Source organism: Lepidothrix coronata, unplaced genomic scaffold (assembly GCF_001604755.1).
Source record: "Lepidothrix coronata isolate B3197 unplaced genomic scaffold, Lepidothrix_coronata-1.0 Scaffold102, whole genome shotgun sequence".
NCBI lineage: Eukaryota > Metazoa > Chordata > Aves > Passeriformes > Pipridae > Lepidothrix > Lepidothrix coronata.
The window spans coordinates 410,997-430,480 of record NW_016690282.1 but is presented as its reverse complement, the minus strand read 5'-3'; the positions used below and the strand labels follow the sequence as shown (position 1 = coordinate 430,480).

The following is a 19,484-nucleotide window of genomic DNA, read 5'->3' as shown; positions in this document are numbered from 1 at the left end:
ATGAACAAAACAGTGCAGCATTTGCAACAGGCTACAGCATCAAACTCCTGCCTGTAACCATCTGTTTCTGCAGGGTTAATTTGTAACCTGTGTAGGGGAAACTCAGAAGGAGGGAAAATAGAGGAGGGAAATGAAGTAAATAAGGGAAATCTGCTCCCACAGCTGTTCTGCATTTCTCCTGCCTCACCAGGCTCATCTTCTGCATCAGCTCTAGGATTAAATACCCTTGGGCAGAGATGCACATGCTGAAGCAGCAGTTTTACATGCCCTTTTTTTTTTTTTTTTTGTAGCTCTGGGAAGTGTTGCAGAAATCCTGCAAGTGGCTGCTGGAAAGGCAGCTGCCCAGGCATTCAGTACAGGTACTGAGGCTGCAGCCCAGCACTGATGCTGAATGTGGGGGCTGAAAGACTACATGTAGCCTCAACATATGTTCCTGGGGATCCTCACACAGGCAGCACCATGAGGCCTCTAAAACCAGCTAGAGAAGAGCATAAAGCCCCAGGATGAGCTCTCACTGGTGTCTCCAGAGGATTTTACCTCAGAACAGCAGAGACTTTCATCTCCAAAGGACAGGGCAAGCTTGCCCTGTAAAGCCAAATGCTCCCTAACCCAGAGCCACCAGTTAACACCCCCTTGGAAGGTGCAGAGACCGTGCTACAATTCTATTCTCAGGGAAAAAGGTCCCTTTTCCCACCTCTTACCAGCATGCATGATTTACCACAAAATAATTTTTTCTTGGGCAAAGACCCTGTCTGCCCTGATAGTCCGAACCAGAGACCAGGGAGCCAGAAGAAACATTAAAGAAGGGGTTTTCCCAGTCTCATGGTTATGGTATTTGCTCCAGAAGCCAGAGAGGTGGGAAAAAGGGAGAGCTTCATCTTTGCTCTCTCTATCGTTCAAATAAATACAGGAGCTGCTCTGCTGAGCCCAGAACAGGCCTAGGCATTGATAAAAGCACAGCTCCATGTGTGCAGGGCACTCACGGACATGACTCCAAGGCAAGCAGGCAGCTGTAGATGAGTTTAAAATAACTTTGGCTGTGGATGCCAAGAATTAAGACTATGCTCAATATAGGAGAGAATTTATAGTCACTGGATCTGGCTACAGGTCAGCTTTCTCCCTGCAGCAGGGCCTCCCAGCTCTGCAGGAGACTCCACAGGGTAATTTTAACCTGTTGAAGATGGGACTGTGGCCTCTGGGCTCACTTCCCTTGCTTGGAGCAAGTGGACCCCTCCAGAAGGGATGTGCTGCCACCATCCTCATCCCCTCAGGGTGGCATGGAGGGGGGCAGGGCTCAGCAACTCTGCCTGTTGATCAACACATTAGGGCACTATGAAGGGAGACACTTCCTCTGTCCCTTTCCCTCCTCCTCTATGCCTACAGTGCTTCAAGCAGAGACCACCAGAGTGGGAATCAGTACACGGTGCTCTCATGGTGCCAGGAGAAGGATGATACCAGCATCAGACAGGGATGAAGCGCTAAATGTGAGCCCTTTAGCTTTTCTTTCAACAAAACACAAGACAAAGGTGGAGGCTGTAAATGCTAAAAGAACATAAGCCAAAATACATGTGATGCAGGGAACCAGGAGGTGGAGGGGCCAGATGGCTCTGGCACTCCTCAGCCTAGGGAAGCTCTCTGTGCATCCTTCCTGCAAACCCCTGCTGTGGCTCCCCCCATCTACAACATTAGCACAGGCAGGATTTACATGCCCGCTGCAGTCAGAACTCCCCATCCTGCTCCAGCACTGTCCTCCACAGCCAGGGCTCAGAGAACAGAGCAATGCCTGTGAGGAGAGGTAGGAGGGAAAGGCAGCCCTTCCAAGAGAAAGGAGGTCAGGCTGCACCAGCCATCTGCCATCAGGGACTGGGAGCTGATGGAGGCAGCTCAGAGCACTGCAGGTGGGGGTGACTCTGCTGCTCCCCAATGAGCAGAAGCATGTTGGCACCTGCAAGCCCTGGAGCCTGCCCCATCTCCCACCCAAGAGACCTGCAGAGCACTGAAGCAGCAGTTCCTGCTTGCTGCTAACAGTCATGTATACACAGATGCAGCCATGGGCAAAAGGCCGCAGCCAGCCATTGCAGTCTCAGAGGACATTCGGAGCAAGGAGGGCAGGAATGGCTCCAGCACCCCATCAGCAGCAGTCTACAGAGGACCCCATCTCCCAGGTCCAGCTACCAAGCCCCCAACGAGGCCCATATTTCAAACAGCTCTGCTGCTCTTGTTCTAGCTTATTCTACTATGTGCGCTATTCTGCTACTAAACAAAGCTCTAGCCCTCTCCACATCTAAGCCACTTGCCCAAGTGGCACCATGTAACATTCTCCGGTTAAGTACAAATTGCAAGGAAAAAGTCTTTTTTCCCTTTGTTACTACAAAAAAAGAAAAAAACCAACCCCAACACCCCAACCGTAAAATAATGTCCCTCCCCACCCCTCAAAAAAAAAAAAAAAAACAACCAAAAAAACACCCAGAACAAACCCCAAAGGAGAAGCAGGCAACAGGAATTTTCAATAGAATCATCAAGCGTAACACTGGGGAGGCAGCCAGCCTGGGAGGCCAATAGCATCACCAAGACCCAGCACAGCCACTGGCAGCATGAGGGCTTGAGCAGACGGACGGCAGCACCAAGGTGGGCTCTGCCACCAACATGTGCCACATTTCTCTCCTCCTGCCGCCCCAAACCGTTAGCACTAAGTTAATACTTCATTAATACTGTCTCATTTCCTCTCTGCCAGACCAGCATCGGAGGGCTGGAGATCTTTAGCCAACCCAACGCCAAGGCGAGAGAAGTGACCCTGTGTGGAGGGGACTCCACTGTGTGGACTGGTGGCTCCCACCTACGCTGGCAGAACTGGGCCAGGCACCACAGTCCCATAAACCGTATCGCACCCAAGCCCACATGAAGCACATCGCAAAATTACACACCCCTTTCCCAAGTCCTGGCAATGCTAGACACACCATCAGAAAGGAGCAGGGCAACAGGGACAAGGGGCAGCGCAGACCCGATAAAAAGTTAGCTCAAAAAGTTAAAAAGTCCGATATGCACAGAAAACAAGCCAGGCTGCGCTAGGACCCATATGGGATGCTCTTGTCTCACCACCTCAGTCCTTAGAAGAGTGAAAGCCTCACCCCTTAAACACCAGCTCTTCTCCTCCCCGCAGGGGAGCAGCTTCCTGGGGCAGCTGCTGGCGCATCCCAGGATTTCTACGTGCGAAGCGGTGAACCAGACGAATCCGCTCCTGCTGTCAGCCTGGCGGCATCCTCATCCTGCTCAGGAGCCGGGGGTCAGTGCGCCGGCTCCCCGTGCACGCGGAAGCGGTAGATGCAGGTGTATTCGGGGTGGCCCCAATTGCTCAGCACCCGCAGCTCCACCAGCTGGTACGTGCCTACAGAGTCACCCTTGGGGAGAAGGAGAAAGAAAAATGTGAGCCCTTGGGAGCTCTCTAAGGCTCAGAGACCCCAGAGACCCCATTTTCATCTTGGGGTCAGGTGCTCCAAGGGCCATTTTGCTTACCTCCAAGTAAAATGTTTGGATGGGGTCGCCATCGTGGTTGTAGGTGAACTGTCCAAGGAGAAGGCCCTCCTCCTCTCCTTCTTCCTTTAAGCCCTATGGAGGGGCAGGGAGGCAGAAAGGGAGAACCAGGGGTCATCAGAGAGGGAGACCAGAGGTGATGAGCACACCCAGGGCAGAAGAGAGAGGGAGACGCAAGCGTGCTTGGCCTCTGCTCCTGCTCTTCCAGGCCAAAACAGACAGATGGGGACAGGGATCAGCGGGAAGGGATGGGGGAGGAAGACCAGAAGTTACACCTACTCAATCCCCTCTCCCCTTGTGTCCCTCCAAACTCTTTCTGAAGCCCATGCTGTCCCTCTCCCCACCAGTACTGCTTCTTCCTCTTCTTCAGGGTAAGATGAACCCCCTTCGGAGCACCCCACAGCCAGGTATGGGCTTTGTCAGCCCTTCCTTCCTCTGCACCCTCCCACCATGTCCCCCCACTCCTCCCTCAGGTAGGGGCAAGGATACTCACATAGACAGTGAAGTCCTTGGGGGCACTGGGGATGGTCCCCTGGGGTGAGAGGGCTTTTGGGATGTGCTCCAGTGTCACAGCTGTGGGGTGGATGATGCTGGAGAGGCGGATGACAGCAAAGCCCTGGGAGCCACGAAATGCCCAGCAGTTCCCAGGGTTGACGTCTGGCTATGAGCATGGAAGTGAGACACCAGCAATATTATCACCATCAGCGCCTTTTTTCTCCCCCCAACATCAGCCCAGCTGCTGGCTTGGAGCAACAGCAAGAGCCCAATAAAACCCACATGAGCAAGAGCCCAATAAAACCCAGCCAGTCCTCCCCCTCAGTGGGGTCTCGCCCCGAGGGTGCCCACCTGCAGGATGACACGGGGGGACTGTGAGTGGTACCACAGGGGGATGCCGAACAAGCTCAGCAGTGCTGTCCGTGTCTCGTAGGTCTCGGAGCAGCGGGTGTTGATGACACTGGCCCCTGGCACAGAGAAGGGATGGCAGCACGTAAGCTGCATGCCAGCACCCTGTGGTCCCCTCCCCAGGACAGCTGGCTCGTCCCCCACCACCTACCTGCCGACTCGAGGGCATAGTCAACCATCCCCACACGGTCCTCGCTGTAGCGCTTCAGGGCCTGGCCCACAATGAGATGCACTTGCTGCAGCAGGAGCAGAGGGCATAAGAGGGGTGAAGGGCCAGGACAGGCATCCTGCCCCCCATCAACCTCCACCCTGCAGGGGCAGAGAGGGCACAAAGACCTTCCCACAAAACAGCCAGGGGACAGAACAGCCGGGAGATGAATCACCACGGCAAAAATGAGAGGACACGTATTTGGCTGGGAAGCCTTGCTAGAGGTTGCTAAAAATACCCCAGGCATGCTGGGCTTGCCCGTCCCCAAAAGAGAGGCTGTGCCCAGGGGAGGGGAGTGGGTACCAGATAAAACTTGACACACCACCCAGTTCTCCTCAGCATCACCTGCTGGTCCTTCCTGCCCTTTCCCGCAAGATTGATGGGAGCTTTCCCCATCCAGGAAAGGGGGAGCTGGCTGGAGAATCCTTCTGGAGCCAAACCCAGCCAAAGCAGCTGGGACACTGCAGCACCACTGCAGGTCTAAACTTTATAGAGTGCACAAAGCTTGCACAGACTGCAGGGACTGCTAATCCGAGCTTGATCCCTCCCTCCACTACCTCCACAGGGAATTGCCAACAACTCTTTCCAAAGCAAGCAGACTCATTTTTTCCCCTTGGTGTCATTCTGCTGAAATGCTTTGCACCAAACAACTCAGCAGCGCTGTTAAGAATGAGGATAAGCAAGATGCTCCACCCATGGAATCCTTGCTGGCACCCGCCCTACCTTCTAGGTCAAGGATGCACGAGCAGAAGCTTGGATTTTAAGACAGCAAGAACCTCGCAGGTGTGCAAGTATCACCACTTGTGACCCCTTCCAGGGCAGAGTGCAGTACAGACCAAGAAGGAGCTTCAGGGATGCTCTTGCCCGGTGGGTTGGGATCAATATCCCAACTGTAGGGGCTGTTCCAATGGCTCTGCCATCTGCCAGGCACACGCGCAAGCCCCTCTGCACACACACAATGAGGCACAGTTCCCAATCTCACACCTGAGGTCACCATCACGTCCCTGGGGCTCAGGCCAGCACTCACCTCCTCTGTCACCCCTGCAGTCCCCCCGTGCTGCAGGGCCACTCCACTACCAGCCTGAGCATCCTGGGCCGAGAGTCTCCGGTCCTCCGAGACTTTGGCAAGGATCTTGCGCTCCAGAGCCTGGAGCTCTGTTTGCAAGTCTTCCCGCTGGAGGATGAGGCCAGCGGCACCATCCTGCCGGGACTGTGACAGGAACTGACTGATCCACACTGGGAATTGCGTTTCCACCTGAAACGGTGGGGACAGAGCTTAGTCCGGGAGCAGGAACCCTCGCTCTTCTCTCTGCCAGGCAGGGTAGGGACTGGGGACTCACATCAGCCCGCACTGTCTTCAGCTGCTCCAGCATCCCCTCCACATGCTTCCCCATCACCTCCTGGTCTGATTTGAGGCCCACCAGCTCCCTTCTCAGCGCTGCCACCTCCTGCTCTAGCTTGCCCACCTCCTGCTGGAAGGTCCCTCGTAGGCTCTCCTCTGCTGAGCTTTGTGGAGAGAAAGGCAACAACACTTCGTGACAATAGCCCCAGCTCCCCTCTGCACACTGAGGGAAGAGGTTCATCCCACATTGCCTTTGCTCAACCCCATCTCCAGACCCAAAACATTTTAATTCCTGTGGCAGTGACATCTTCTGCTGCATCCTGTGGGAAAGCATACACAGCTCACCCCTTGGCTGAAGGGCCACATTCCTCACAGGGATGGAAAACGACAGCAGCACAGGTCATTTGCTGCAATCACCCTTGTAGCCCTGGTGCTAGCCACAGAATCACAGAATGGGTCAGGTTGGAAGGGACCACAGAGGATCACCTGGACCAACCTCCCCGCTTGAGCAGGGCCATCCTAGAGCACATTGCACAGGATTGTGTCCAAACAGTTCTTGAATGCCCAGAGAGGTTGTGGAGTTTCCCTTACTGGATGCAATCTGTTCCAGTCCATGGTCACTTGCACAGTAAAGTTCTTCCTCAAATTCAGGTGGAACTTCCTGTGCACCAGTTTCTGCCCGTCGCCTCTTGTCCTATTGCTTGATACTACTGAGAAGAGCCTGGCTTCATCCTCCTGGCACCCTCCCTTCAGATACTGATGGGCATTGATGAGGTCCCCTCTCAGTTGTCTCTTCTCAAAGCTGAACAGGCCCTGTTCCCTCAGCCCTTCCTTACAAAAAACAAGCTCCAGTCCCTTATTTATCTTTGTTGCTCTCTGCTGGACCCACTCTAGGAGCTCCATGTCACTTGTACTGAGGAGCCCAGAACTGGACACGGCCCTCTGGATGTGGCCCCACTGGGGCTGAATAGAGGGGCAGGATCACCTCTCTTGACCTTCTGGCAATGCTCTTACTAATGCACCCCAGGATACCATTGGTCCCCTGCTGGCTCATACCAACATACCCACATATCCATCCCTTCCTTCCCCCCAAGACAACACCTCTAAATCTCTCCTTTTGTCCCAAGCAAACCAGACCTAGAAGCCCCTCCTAAGCCTCGCTGTGGGGAATTCACTCTGCTTCCTGCCTGCCCCTAACCAAGCAGTGGCTCTGCCCAACAGCCAGCGTTACCTCTGCCACTCCGAGTTCAGCTCCAGCAAGCGCGCCTCCATCTCCTGCCAGGAAAAGGGGAAGGGGTGAGACATGAGACGCTGGTAGTGGTCCTGCCCAATTACCACCACATGCTCATTCCCTTACCTGAGAGGCTTGTGCCATCTTCCCCAGGCGCCCGTCTAAATCCCTCTGCACCTGAGCTCGGAAGGCATCCAGCTCACCCTGCAGGATGAGGAACAGGGTGGAATATCAGAGCCTGGCCCTGCACGCCCCCATCTCCCCATGTGCCGCCTGCACCCCTCACCTGGAGGTGGCTGGTCACGTCAGTGCGGAGATGCTCCTTCAGCCCTGCATCCCGGCGGTTCACCAGCCCCTCCAGCAGCACCAGGATGTCCCCTGGGGGTGGCTCTTCTCCTGCTGTCACGGCTGCCGCCCCCCGACGCAGCTGCCACCGTGACAGCTCAGCCTCCAGTGCCTCGAAGCGCTTCTCCAGGGACTGGAAGCGAGCCAGGAGCCGGTGCCCTCCCTGCAGCAACCAAAACACGGTGAGATGAAGCCCCCCCAGGAGGTGCCTGCTCCACAGCACCCCTGTGGAAGGGGTCCACACCGCCCATTCCCCAGAGTCAGTTAACACCTTATTCATCTGCTGCTTCCCAGGAGACAGCAGAACGTGCCCCTGCTCCATTCCTGGGGCAGCCCAAAAGTGAGATGGCCACAAGCTGGCGAAGCCATTTCCACCACAATCTGTCACAATCTGGGCAGTTTCCACATCTGCCCCATTCTCCACCATTCTCCATCCCCCAGAAGCAATCCTTCAGCCATGGACCGCATCATTCCAGCTCTCCCTGCAAGGCACCCATCCCACCTGGGCCACCACCATGTCTTTGCTGAAGCTCACCTGGTCCAGCATGGTCAGGTCCCCTGCTCCAGGCACATCAGAGGAGGAAAACTTCCCAGCTCCCCACCACGGGAAGGCAGGCAGGCTGAGTGTTGACAGCCCATACGGGTAGAAGTACCAAGCTCCTGGACATGTAAAGGGATAAGATGGTTAAAGCCACAGGCTGCTAATGGGCCACAGCCGGGGATAGGGTGGACGTGCAGAGACTCAGCCATCAGCATCCCCTGGGATTACCAGGAGGTCCCAGCACAGTGGAGCAGATGGACCATGTTACCAGGAGCCATGAGCACTGGGAGCCGTCCCATCCCCCAGGTATGGCAGTGGCATGCTCTGCACTGCCCCAGACCTCAGGGCAACACGTGGAGTCAGGCTGGCTTACCGTAGGCGGCAGCAGCGAGGAGCAGGAGAAGCAGCAGTAGAAGCAGGGACTTCTTCACACGTGGGTAGCGCCTGGAGCATAGAAAAGGAATAGGCACCTGTAGGACTGCAGCCACCTTTCCACCACCTCTGGATGGGGGCCGAGGGAAAGCAAAGTCCAGATGGGCTTTGGCATCAGACACGCCCCTGCTCCAGGGTCCTGCAGGTTTTCAACACACCTCCCCGCTCCTGGTGTCCCACCACCACACTCACCTGGAGAAAGGGACGCTGTCCAGGCGGGGAGCTGTGCCAGTGAGGCGGCGCCAGGCACCTACCAGCCCTGAGAACAGCCATGTCATGAACCGAACTGCCAGGAGGAAAAACAAGCCTCAGGAGGGGTCCTGGTAGAGATGTCCCCTCCGTCCCCCAGGGATGATCCTAGAAGGGGAAAAAACCCCTTCACCTGATCAGGGAACAGCACACACAGCACTTAGGGAGTAGAGACACTGACAGACAAGAATGCTGCTGCTGGAAACGCCCCTGCCAGCCCTCCACTCACCTGGGGAGGTGAACACCTGCCAGAGGAAGAAGCCTACCCGGGAGGCTGCAGTCCTCAGACCTGACCCAGAGCTACTTTGGCCTGAGTAAAAGTGACCTGGAAAGGAAGAAGCAAGTCACCAACAGAGCCAGCATCCCACGGCACTGCTCAGGGCAAAGCCTTTGCCCTGGAGGTGGCATGCAGGGGGGATTGGCAGCACCCTGGGTATGGCCAGGCCCTGAGCCAGTCCCCCAGGAATGTCTCCTTGCATCCCTGCCACTGCAAAGAGGCTGGTGATGCCTACCAGCATAGTCATCTTCTGAGGAGTACCCAGATGAAGAGGCATAGGTGTCGTACGTCTTGCTCTCCAGCAGCCCGTTGATCTTACTGGACTCTGTGTCCCCTGTGCCTCTTCTCCTCCTGGTAGAGAGCTCCCCACCTGCTCCCAAAACACAGAGTCCCGCTGAGAAACCACCCACCACCACTTCCACAGGGGGCAACCCATCAGCCACCCTGGGGGGCTGCCCCAACACCTCCCCCCACAGTGCTGCAGGAGGCTGGGAGGGCTCACCCCAGTACGTGCCACTGTCCAGGTCATCATCCAGCATGGAGCTGCCCAGGGCAGCAAGGCCCCGACTGCCCCCCAGGTAGGACTCGCTCATCATGGACTCGCTGTAGTAGGAGGTCTGGGTGCTGGGGGCGGGAGAGAGGCGCTTTGTGCTGCTCGATTTCCTCCTGATCGTCCTGCCGGAGGCGAGAACAGGCTCATCAGACATGTGTGGTTACTGCGTGGGGGATCACAGTGCACCCACGGGGGAGAAATGGGGAATTCACCCCAATCCCTCGACCGGCATCACTTCCCCTCTGCACCAGACGGCAGCAGGTCTCGGAGGGTGCAACCTCTGCTTTGCAAAAGGCCTTCCCGCCCGTCCACGGGCATCGCTTCCGCTCGCACCGCTGCGGTTTTCCGGCCGGCACTAACAGCGCACCTCCCTCCCTCCCTCTCTCTGCCTCCCGCCATCCAGTCGGAGGCAGCTGCAGCTGGGAGGAGGCACCCAGCCAGCCACGGCAGCTCCCGTGTCGGGGCAAAGGTGCCCAGACAGGGAGAACGGGGCTTTCGCTGGAGCAGGGGCACAGCCAGTGCCAAGGCGGCCGGCGGCCATGCCGGAATGTGCCGGGCTCCCCGTCACGCTCCCTCCTGCGAGCCATCCCGACACCCCACCCGGGAGGATACCCGGTCCCTGGTGTCCCTGGGATGGAGTGCCCAGCCCCAGCCAGGTTTGGGAGGGGGAGCCCTCCCCCACCCCTGCACCCCACCAACCTGCCGGCGGTCTCCTTGAAGGGGAGCTGTGTCCCACCCAGCAGAGAGGTGCCGCTGCTGCTGGTCGTGGCATCGTCGTCCCCGGGGTAATAGCGGGTGGTGACAAGGCGCTGACTGCGGCGGGACATGGCGCCTGCACGGGGGGAGGGCACGGCTCACCTGGGGGCGGGCAGGAATGTCGGAAAAGAGAGGGAATTATCAGTAGGAGGGACCCACCGGCGGGGACCCCACCCCTGTGACAGCGGATCCCGCACACACCGAACCCCCTCCCGAGCTGGTGCCCCGGGATGGAGCCACCTCCCCTTATAGGGCGATAAAACTCTTCCTCTCCTCTCCTCTCCCCTCCCACTCACGCGAGGTCCCACCCGCGCGTGGAGCCGCTGCCCCGCCGGTCCCTCCGAACACTCCCGGCCCGACTCATCACCTTCCCCCCCACCCCGGGCCGAGCCCCGGGCCGAGCCGGCCCTCCCGCAACTTCCCCCCGCTCCCCCCGGCCCCGCTCCACGCAAACCCACCGGCGAGTCACGCGCGGCGGGGAAGGAGCCCCCGCCGTCCCTCCCGGCTGATCCTAGCTGATCCCAACCGCTCTCGCCGCCGCTGCCGCTCCCTTTTGTTTTGCGGGGGCAGGCGGCACCCGCCTCCCCGCCCTCCTCCCGGGCCCCCCCCGGCTGCCGCCGCCCCGCCCCGCCCGCCGCCGCGGAGGGGGGGCAGCCACCAGCCCCCCCGGCCTCTGAGGAGCGCTTCGTTGTCCCCTTCTTTGTCATCATCGTTATTATTTATTATTATTATCGCTGTTGACATATTATTTTTATTTTATTTTAACCGTTTTGGGGGGCCAATGGCGAGGGCCCATCCCCACCCCCTGGTGTTCACCAGGACCTCGTCACCAAGAACCTCAGCCCTTGGGTTCCCCCTCGCCAAGTCCACCATAGGCAGTAGTGAGCCCACACTGCCAGACAAGGGCATAGGTGATGCCAGCCCAAAATGGGAACTCCCAGATCTAGGGCTGCGCTCCAACCCCGTTTGGGTTTTGCTGGGGTGGCTGGGTTGCCAGTCCCGGTGGGGTGGGAAATACCCACACCTCTTACACCACCTGGCACGAGGACACAGCCAAGCCTATCCCTGCGGCGTGGGCAGCCCTGCTCAACGCCCATGTGCCCCACTGCCTTGACCGGGCAGGCGTGTTCTGCTGTTCCCCAGACCCGTGGCCTCAGACAGCCCACTACCATTGCTCTCCTGCACGGGTGGCTGGGCCGGCTTGGCAGGAGGGTGTGAGCCAAACTAGGCTGCTCCCACGGGACCTTGAACCTCGGCAGCACAGCTGGGACCTTGTGCAAACTCACCAGGCTGAAGAAACAGCTGCCCTCCCACGCCCTGTGTTTTAAATCCCACGGTACCTCAGAAAAAGATTTGCCGGGCAGGGCTCTGTGAGTGGGGGGAACCAGCTGCCTGTGTCTGGACATGGTTGTTAGGCCACGTCCATGGGGCATGGTGCAGGAATGGCCCCCTCTCGGCTTTGCTTATGGAGCAAAAAGGTATTTATAGAAAGAGTTAAATAATATGAAGCTGGCAGAAGAGGAAGAACCTGTTGTAAGACAGCCCCGAAACCTTTTCCTCCCTGTGCTGGGGTTTGGGGCACAAGCCAGAGCAGCGGCAGGAGGACGTGCCGCCAGCACTGGGGGGGCACACTGCAACAAACCCTGATTCAGTGGCCCCGGCCCCGTTGTGTAACGCAGACAGATCCTCTTTGTCTCTCTTTTCTTTTTTTTTTCTTCCTTTTGAGCCCATTTTTTGTTCCAGCCTAAATCTCTGCCTGGCTTTTCCAGGGCAGCTCCATCTCTCACTGTGCCAGCCGCCCTTTTTCACCCTTTCCTCTGGCTTCCCATCCCTTTGTGGGTGTCCGATTAGGACAGAGGACATCTCCCCTACTCGGTAGCACATTTATCTCTGGCCATGCTGATGCCAAGCCTGTGCCCCATCCTGGGGACACTGACAGTGGCCCTTGTGATGGCACCTGCCCCAGCTGATGTAACCTTGCACATGGATTAACCCCCCGGGAGGCTCAGGGGATAAGCTGGGTGTTGAGCCACCAGGCACTAAATAGGGTGCATGGCCCCGGGTCAATCCGTCCCCTTCTCAGGAGCCACTTTTTTGGGTGGTAAGGGAGTTGGCAGTGGTTCCCAGGCAATTTGAGGTGTTCCAAGGAGAGTGGGGCTTGTCCCCCTTACTGCACCCCTGGTGCTGCAGAGGAATTGGTGATGCCAGAGCCATGGGGGTTTTCAAGCGGATGAGGGAAGAGCAGGGCAGGGATAAGTAGTGAGTGGCTGGGAGCTTTTGCCTCATTTTCCCCACACCAGCAGTGGGGAGTCTCAGCTCTGTTTTTGGGAGTCACCAGGGCATCACCATGCTGGGGACGGGGTGGGGCAGAAGGAGCTTGCCAACTGCTCCAGTTTGGCAGCTCTTGCTTGGAAAAGGCAGGAAAAATCCCTACCCTTTCCTGAAAGGCTCTTGAGGGATGAAGCGACATGTCCAGGCATGCGAGGATAGGCCATGGTTGGGAAGGTAGCTGTGGTTGGGAGATCTCAGCTCATGTCATCTCCACTAGGCCAACCTTTTTATTTAAAATCTCTCCCTGTCCCAGCTATCCTTACGACCTGCTTTCCTGGTACATCACACCACCAGCTTTGGCACTGCCAAAAGGCCGACACTACACAAAGTCAGAGCTGCATGCTGATCCCATATCATCCTTGGCAGCACCCAAACATACCCCAACCCAGCAGGATACCCAGCCCCCCATCACACCCATGACCCCACATCATCCACCAGCACCTCATCCGGGTGGGCTGCCCTGGCCAGGCAGTGTCCCACCTCCACCAGCACCTTCCCCAGGCGACGGTCCAGCGCCCGTAGGTGGGGCTCAGCCAGGACAGGGGCCAGTGGATCTGTGGCCAGCGCCTCCCGCAGCAGGTCACTCAGGCGGTAGGGCTGGGTGGCCAGCAGCTGCAGACGCAGGTAGGTTGACTTCTTGATGCTGCCAAAGATGAGGAGGGAGATGTCTCAACAGCGGGAGCCTCTCCCGGACAGCAGATCTGGGGCAGGCAGCGGCAGCCCTTTACTACCTGCAGCATTGCTGGAGGGGGGCCAGGATGGACAGTTCATCGCGCGAGTGTGTGCCAAAGCTGGAAATGGGGGAAAGCCCACCAGTGGGTGTCACGGTGGCATTTCAGCAAGACTGGCAGTCTCCCCCCATCCCTTTGCTGTGATTGCTCCCCTCCCCAGCTTTACCCGCGGCCATTGTCCAGGTGGAGCAGGAAGGTGTCATTCCCAAATTTCTCAAAGGTCTCGTAGTGGTGCCGGTCCATGTTGCCTGTGGTGGGCCAACAAATTTGCCATCAGTTTGTGGGATGGGAGATGGGAGCAGGGATACAGAGCACCCTCCAGGTGTGAGACTGAAACCCAAAGGCTGGGGAAAAGGTCTGGAGGCACCTCTAAGGTGCCCATCTGGTGGCCATGGCCATGGAGGGGAACTGAGCAGAGACCCTACCGGCCTCTAGGCCCCTTCTCATCCCAGCAGCCCCACAGAGGGACAACAGTGGCAAATGGAGCAGAAGTAATGGCAAAAGCATGGCTGAGTGGCCAAGAACGAGGAGATGGGAAACTCTCCAAGTCAGATGATGGTAAGGGGACAGTGCAGGGAGGAAGAAGCAGCCCAGGGGCAGGAGAGGCAGCCAGAGCCCTGGGCATCACCTCTGCCTCTGGCTTTCCAGGGGCTGCATGTGGGAGTATGCTGGAAGGTGCTTCCTGAGTCTGGGGTGTTCAGCTGGGATTTCCCCAGCATCTCTTGTCCTTTGACTTCTGCCCTAGTGGCACAGCCCTGTCCTCTCATTTTGGGTAAGAGTGCAGCTAGCTGCAGCCTGAACAAGTTTGGCCAACAAGCCTCACAGGGCACAGCACTGTAGGACACGGAGACATTTGGGCTTCTCTGTCCCAAGGGAGCTCCACAGCCCTCAGCACCAGAATGGAGGGGCTCACCCATAAGGAAATCGAGGATCGTCATGTCAATGAGGTCAAGGAGGCGATGGCCTCTGTCGTAGGGCGGCGTCTCTCGCACCCGAGCGCAGTAGTTGGGGTTCAGCTCCCACCTGCTGGCAGAGGCCGGGGAGGGAACGGGGGCCACTGAGAGTGGCCATGGAGCAGCCCCCTCCCATCCCATAGCTCTGCTGCTCCATGCCCCCCATACCCCCCATGCCGTGGCTCACTCAGCTTTCTTGCTCTTGTGGTAGGAGCGGCGCCAGGGGCTGCGCCAGGAGCGGCGCTTGGCCAAGGTCTTGTCAGGGAGCAGGGCAGCCATGGAGCCCTCCAGCCGGTCCGGCTTGCCACAGAGGGCGTGCTCGGTGGAGCAGTAGTAGGAGCACTCCCCATAGAAGCAGATGTTACCCGCTGGCCATGGGGACAAAGGAAAGGTTGATGAAGAACAGGAAGGCAACAAGCCTGTGACCCCCAGGCAGGGCGGTCTGGCAGGCAGCTGGGGGAGGATGCTCCATGCACTGTGGCCATGCACCACCAGTAACGCAGTGGCAAGGAAGGCTGTGAGGAGCAAAGCCCTGGGGCAGGGGATCCACAGGAGCTGGAGCAGTCCCCAGAGGGATAGTTTGCCCCAGGGCAGGAGCAGACAGGTCCAGCTGAGCTCCATGTGGGTGGCCGCAGAAGAGGATGGATAACCTGGGGAAAGCTCACCTGGGGAGATGAAGAAAGTCTTAGCCAGTTTCTTGTCTGTGGTGATGTCACGAATCTCCTTTGTTATATTCACCAAACGGCCAGAAACTGGGGGGATTCGCCGGAAATCCAGGATCCTGAAATACAGAACTCGGAACCATTTCTTATCGACCCCGGCTGGTTTTCACAGCAAGTTATTAAACCCACCAAGAGGTATCCCTCACAAAAAGGAGGGAGAGATGGGATGAAGGAGCAGTTTCTCTGCTGCTCTGCCAGCATGGGAAGGCAGGGTTGGATGTAAAGCTTATGCTCACCTGTCCAGGTGGAAGGCTGCAATCTCTGCATTGTGCCGCTCAAAGTCCGAGAAGTAGAAGAAATCAACAGGGGTCTCCTGGTCCCGGGTCTGCCTGGGAGGGTGGGGGTCACTCTGAGCGTGGGCTTGGTTCCAAACCACACCTCACCTCATGTCCCCTGGTGACATTGGAGACACAGCAAGACCCAGTCTCCTCCAGTCACTTCCTGATGGGTGGTGTCACTCCAAAACCCCATCCAGGCTCCCACATACTCCTTGCTTCCAACACAAGGGCTGGGAAGCCTCGTGGACTGGAGGCTCCTGGATAGTCCTCATGGACCACCTTCTTCTTTCCACCACTGGAGGTCACTACCCCATCACAAGCTGCATCCAGGCTGTCATAAGCAGCCAGGGAAGACAAGGGAATGGGGGCTATTCTGCTTGCCTCAGTTTTGGGATGGAGGTGCTGAAGCGAGGCAGTGCACAAAGCATTTGTCCATTTCTTCCTCCATAGTCCCCTCTGGCCACTCCTTGCTACCTAATGGGACCATGTGGGTGGGGTAAGGGATTGTCCCAGGCTTTACTCACTTCATGGGCTTGAAGAGGGCCTGCCCATAATTTGGGAACGTCATGATGAGCTTGAGCTGGGTCCCGCCAGACTTCTGGACTGAAAGGAGGCACACAGGGATGAGAGAGGCAGGCAGCAGGCAGTGGGGCAGGGGTGTGGACAGGGGTGTGGGCAGGGAGATGGTACCTGAGCTGATGATCCTCTGTGTGGCCAAGTCCTGGAGGAGTGTGGGCAACAGGGGGTCCCAGCGGGGGTACAGCTCATAGCGGTTGATGCCAACATGGAATTTGAGCCAGGTGGGGTAGGTGTCATAGGCCGTCTTCCCTGTCGGGAGGAGCGTCTCGGCTTTACTGCTGCTGACCCTGCAGCCCGACAGCCACCACCACCCAACAACAACAACAGCTTTTAGTGGAATGGGATCTGTCCTCAGTCCCCAGGCACTTCCCAGGAGCCAGTGTGTGGAGGGTAAGCCATGGGGAAGGCCCTGCACAAGCCCTGTGTGAGTTCCAGGTTTCGTGGTGGCAAAACCGGAGCACAGGCTTCCCAGCCATCCTCAACACTGAACTGAACTCCCACCCCCAACAACCCATTCCCCTTGGACAGGTTTATCACACACCCTTGGTTTCCCCGGGGGGATAAGTTTGGGTTAGCACTATCCCTGTCTCTCTGCATCCTGCAAATTGGCAGTTAGCTGGCATTCAAAGGAGCTTGTGGGAGTATCTGCCCCCCTCTGTGCTAGCACACACTGGCACTGCAGTGGGACAGTTAGCCCAGGACATCTATAATCCAAATCCATGTCTCTCTCTAGGAAAACAGACTGTGCCTCAATTTCATCAAACCAGATCCAAGGTTCTTCCATAGGTGAGATGGTCCTCAGAAACAAGGCAAATGCCATTTGTGGAAACCAGCTCTTAAACCAGCTTTTCTTCTCTCCCAAATTTAGCAGGCATCACTTTTGGAAGGTGTGCTTTCCATAAGGAAGCTGTTACAACGCTAAAGCTTTTAATATCTTCCATTCTAATTAGAGGTTAGTAGTCCAATGATAAAAATAGGCAGCCGGCAGCAGTGAGCTCAGCATACAGCCGAGCCTAAAGAGGTCAGGAGATATTCTGCCAAATGCAGGATGGGAATGGTCTCACTGTTAGAGATAACCCACATTGCAGGCTTTGCATCTTCAACATATCGGGAGAGGGGATAAAACTGTTTAGAAATCTGGACTGGGGACTTCCTCATATACAGAGAGAGGGACCAAAGGCTAGTCTGCACTGGGGAAGGGAAGGAGACCACCCAATAGATACCCTACATAATACAATGAATAATTCAAGAATCTCCTTTAGCTTTGCCATGTGCTACAGGCTTATGAACAGCAGCCCAAAAATTCAGGGGTAAGAGAGGATTTGAGGTATGAGAAGAGCATGCTCAGTAGTGGGGGCCCCTCCAGGGGAGGATGCTGCTCTCCGTAGGGAAAGTACATATTTGGTACCCACTGCTTGACCCCTCAAACCCACTTATCCCCCAAAAGCAAGCTAGGGTTGAGCTTGCTCCTCACCATTCGTCACTCTTGCTGCTGCGCAGGCTGAACTTCTCCATGGGGTTGACGACAAACAGCTTATCTTTCTCTGTCACCTCTGGGATTGGAATGTTGTAAAGAGGATGCTCAAAAAGTGCCGCCAGCTTTGATTCCTTGGTCCGTCCCGCATTGCCACGTTCTTGTTGGTGCTGGACCCACAGCTCTCCAGTCCTTGTGTGCAGCCCTGCTCCCTGTAGCTGGGAGGTTTTTTCCAAGGAGCTGTTGCTGCCACCAAAATCCTGAAGGATTCGCAGGCTCAGCTTTTTGAGGCCGGACAGCATGGGGCTGCCTGACGGGACACCTGTGGCTTTTGGTGCTTTTGTATTGCAGCTGCAGGGCTTGTGGGCTGCAGGGAGAGCAAAATCCATCACCAAGTGCACGAGGAGGGCCAAGAGCAGAAGAAAGAGAAGACTGATTTTAAATTTCCTTTGGAAAAGTGTTTGCAGCCGGCGCCACATCCTTCCTCGCCCAAAACACTCAGCAAGGGGTAGGCACCCACCTAGGGTTAAAAGAGTTGGTGTGGCCACAGCCCCTGTGTAAAAATAAAAGAGAGGTGTCCTGGATTTAGAGCATCGCAGCAAGAGAGCAACTGGTGCAAGAGCAGAGTCACAGGACAGATCTGCCAGGGCGGCACTCACAGAGTGACACCACCAGGATGGGACAGGAGGTTGTGGCGGGGTTTATCAGTGCTGATAAGGGTCAAGCTGGCACTGCCAAGGTTAGGGTGAACGGGGCAAGTTCCAAATCAATAGCTGCAAAGCTGGCCCAGGGGCAGCACTGGCTGCAGTTGACCCCCTCACTGTCCTGTCTCTCTGTGCTATCACCCACACGGGGCTGCAGAACATTTCCTGGCATACACGGCATTAAAGCAGTTCTGCCCCTCTGCAGCACCCACCCTGCCAAGCACTATGCAGCTCCATTCCCCATGTGCATCACAGCCTCACACTCAGAATCCAGAAGAATCTTTTTCCTGCTGCTTAGCCAAAGCAATTTTATCACCCTCCTTCATCCATTCAAAATCAGTTGTACTAAATACACCTATGAAAAACCACTCAAATGGCATAAAACAAAGGGAATGTGAGTATCAGCATTGCCGGGAAGGGAAATGGTGGGCTGGCAGTGTAAGGAAGGGTTACCAAGCAGGGTAGGTTCATGGGTAGGGATGCTCCCAGAGCCTCTAAAGCAGGTGGGGGAGGCAGGCAGGTAGGCAGGAGTGGGGATGCTGCCTTGGACACCACCGCAGAGGGGCAGTGGGACCTACTAAGCATGGGGAGCACTGGCAGCTTGTGGAAGGGAAGGGTAGCCCAACTTTACAAGAAATTCCCTTTCTCAGTGACACCCAGGGACACAGAGCTGGGCTGCGTGCACACAAATGGCTCATGACTTGTAGGGAGGGAACTTTGGATTTGCTAAAGGACAGAGAAGCACAGGACCACCTGCAACAAGCCTGGGGGCTTGGGTACAGAATCTGGCATTATGTTTCTCCTTTCTTTGATTTCCCAAAGGATGCAGAAGGCATGTGAAATCCCATACATCATGTGATCCTTCCTTGCTGCATGTTGCACCAGGAGCCAGCTTGGAAATTCTCACTCCAAGCCAGAGAGGGTATGATGATCAGTGGACAGGGGGAGATATTCTGGAGACCCCTTCCTCTGCTGCCATCCCTGCACTACCCTCTCGCTCACACTGCCCTCTCCACACCATGCTGTGCCGTGTCAGGCTCGGTCCCCTCCCAGGCGGTGCGCTGAGAACGCGGTGTTCCCGGTGTTCTTGGCTCGCGTGTCCCACGGCGCGACAGTTGCCTGGAAACCGCCTCCGGCTGACACCATCAGCCGCCCCAGATTCAGCCAGCCCCGTGTTCCCTTCCCCGTGCCTTGCGCTGACAAGATGGCCGATGAGAGCCGGGGCAAGCGAGGAGGAGGAGAGCTTTCCAGCCCGGCTGGCGAGCCCAAAGCCCCACAGAAGGAGCTGAGTGGAGGGAAGCAGATGGCTTCCTTGGGGAAGGGAACACGGCGTCTTGCTCTGGG

At 56.9% G+C, this 19,484-nt stretch overlaps 2 protein-coding genes across 2 annotated transcripts; both read right to left on the bottom strand.

Moving 5' to 3' along the window:
• Positions 1-2,441: 2,441 nt before the first annotated feature.
• Positions 2,442-10,932, bottom strand: SUN2 (Sad1 and UNC84 domain containing 2). The gene is made up of 18 exons (XM_017823475.1): positions 10,827-10,932; positions 10,312-10,470; positions 9,562-9,734; positions 9,295-9,429; positions 9,012-9,107; positions 8,726-8,819; positions 8,475-8,545; positions 8,096-8,220; positions 7,502-7,723; positions 7,342-7,419; positions 7,216-7,259; positions 5,983-6,148; positions 5,670-5,897; positions 4,586-4,670; positions 4,378-4,493; positions 4,025-4,192; positions 3,514-3,606; positions 2,442-3,398 (listed from the first exon to the last, which is right to left on the bottom strand). The coding sequence occupies exons 2-18, from the start codon at positions 10,437-10,439 to the stop codon at positions 3,285-3,287; spliced, it is 2,136 nt and encodes a 711-aa protein (XP_017678964.1). The 5' UTR covers positions 10,440-10,470; positions 10,827-10,932; the 3' UTR covers positions 2,442-3,284.
• Positions 10,933-12,902: 1,970 nt separating this feature from the next.
• Positions 12,903-19,217, bottom strand: LOC108501440 (extracellular serine/threonine protein kinase FAM20C-like). Its single transcript, XM_017823321.1, has 11 exons — positions 19,143-19,217; positions 17,437-17,803; positions 16,074-16,249; positions 15,908-15,986; positions 15,342-15,434; positions 15,049-15,164; positions 14,571-14,751; positions 14,344-14,453; positions 13,597-13,678; positions 13,431-13,490; positions 12,903-13,342 (listed from the first exon to the last, which is right to left on the bottom strand). The coding sequence occupies exons 1-11, from the start codon at positions 19,159-19,161 to the stop codon at positions 13,108-13,110; spliced, it is 1,518 nt and encodes a 505-aa protein (XP_017678810.1). The 5' UTR covers positions 19,162-19,217; the 3' UTR covers positions 12,903-13,107.
• Between the last annotated feature and the right edge of the window lie 267 nt (positions 19,218-19,484).

Coding starts and splice junctions, on each gene's coding strand:
- SUN2 (XM_017823475.1), bottom strand. CDS start 10,439: ATGTCCCGCCGCAGTCAGCGCCTTGTCACCACCCGCTATTACCCCGGG. Junction 8,546..8,725: donor GACAGCGTCCCTTTCTCCAG/GTGAGTGTGGTG, acceptor TCTATGCTCCAG/GCGCTACCCACGTGTGAAGA. Junction 3,399..3,513: donor TCCAAACATTTTACTTGGAG/GTAAGCAAAATG, acceptor CTTCTCCCCAAG/GGTGACTCTGTAGGCACGTA.
- LOC108501440 (XM_017823321.1), bottom strand. Junction 14,454..14,570: donor CACAAGAGCAAGAAAGCTGA/GTGAGCCACGGC, acceptor CTCTGCCAGCAG/GTGGGAGCTGAACCCCAACT. Junction 13,491..13,596: donor CACCTGGACAATGGCCGCGG/GTAAAGCTGGGG, acceptor CCCCATTTCCAG/CTTTGGCACACACTCGCGCG.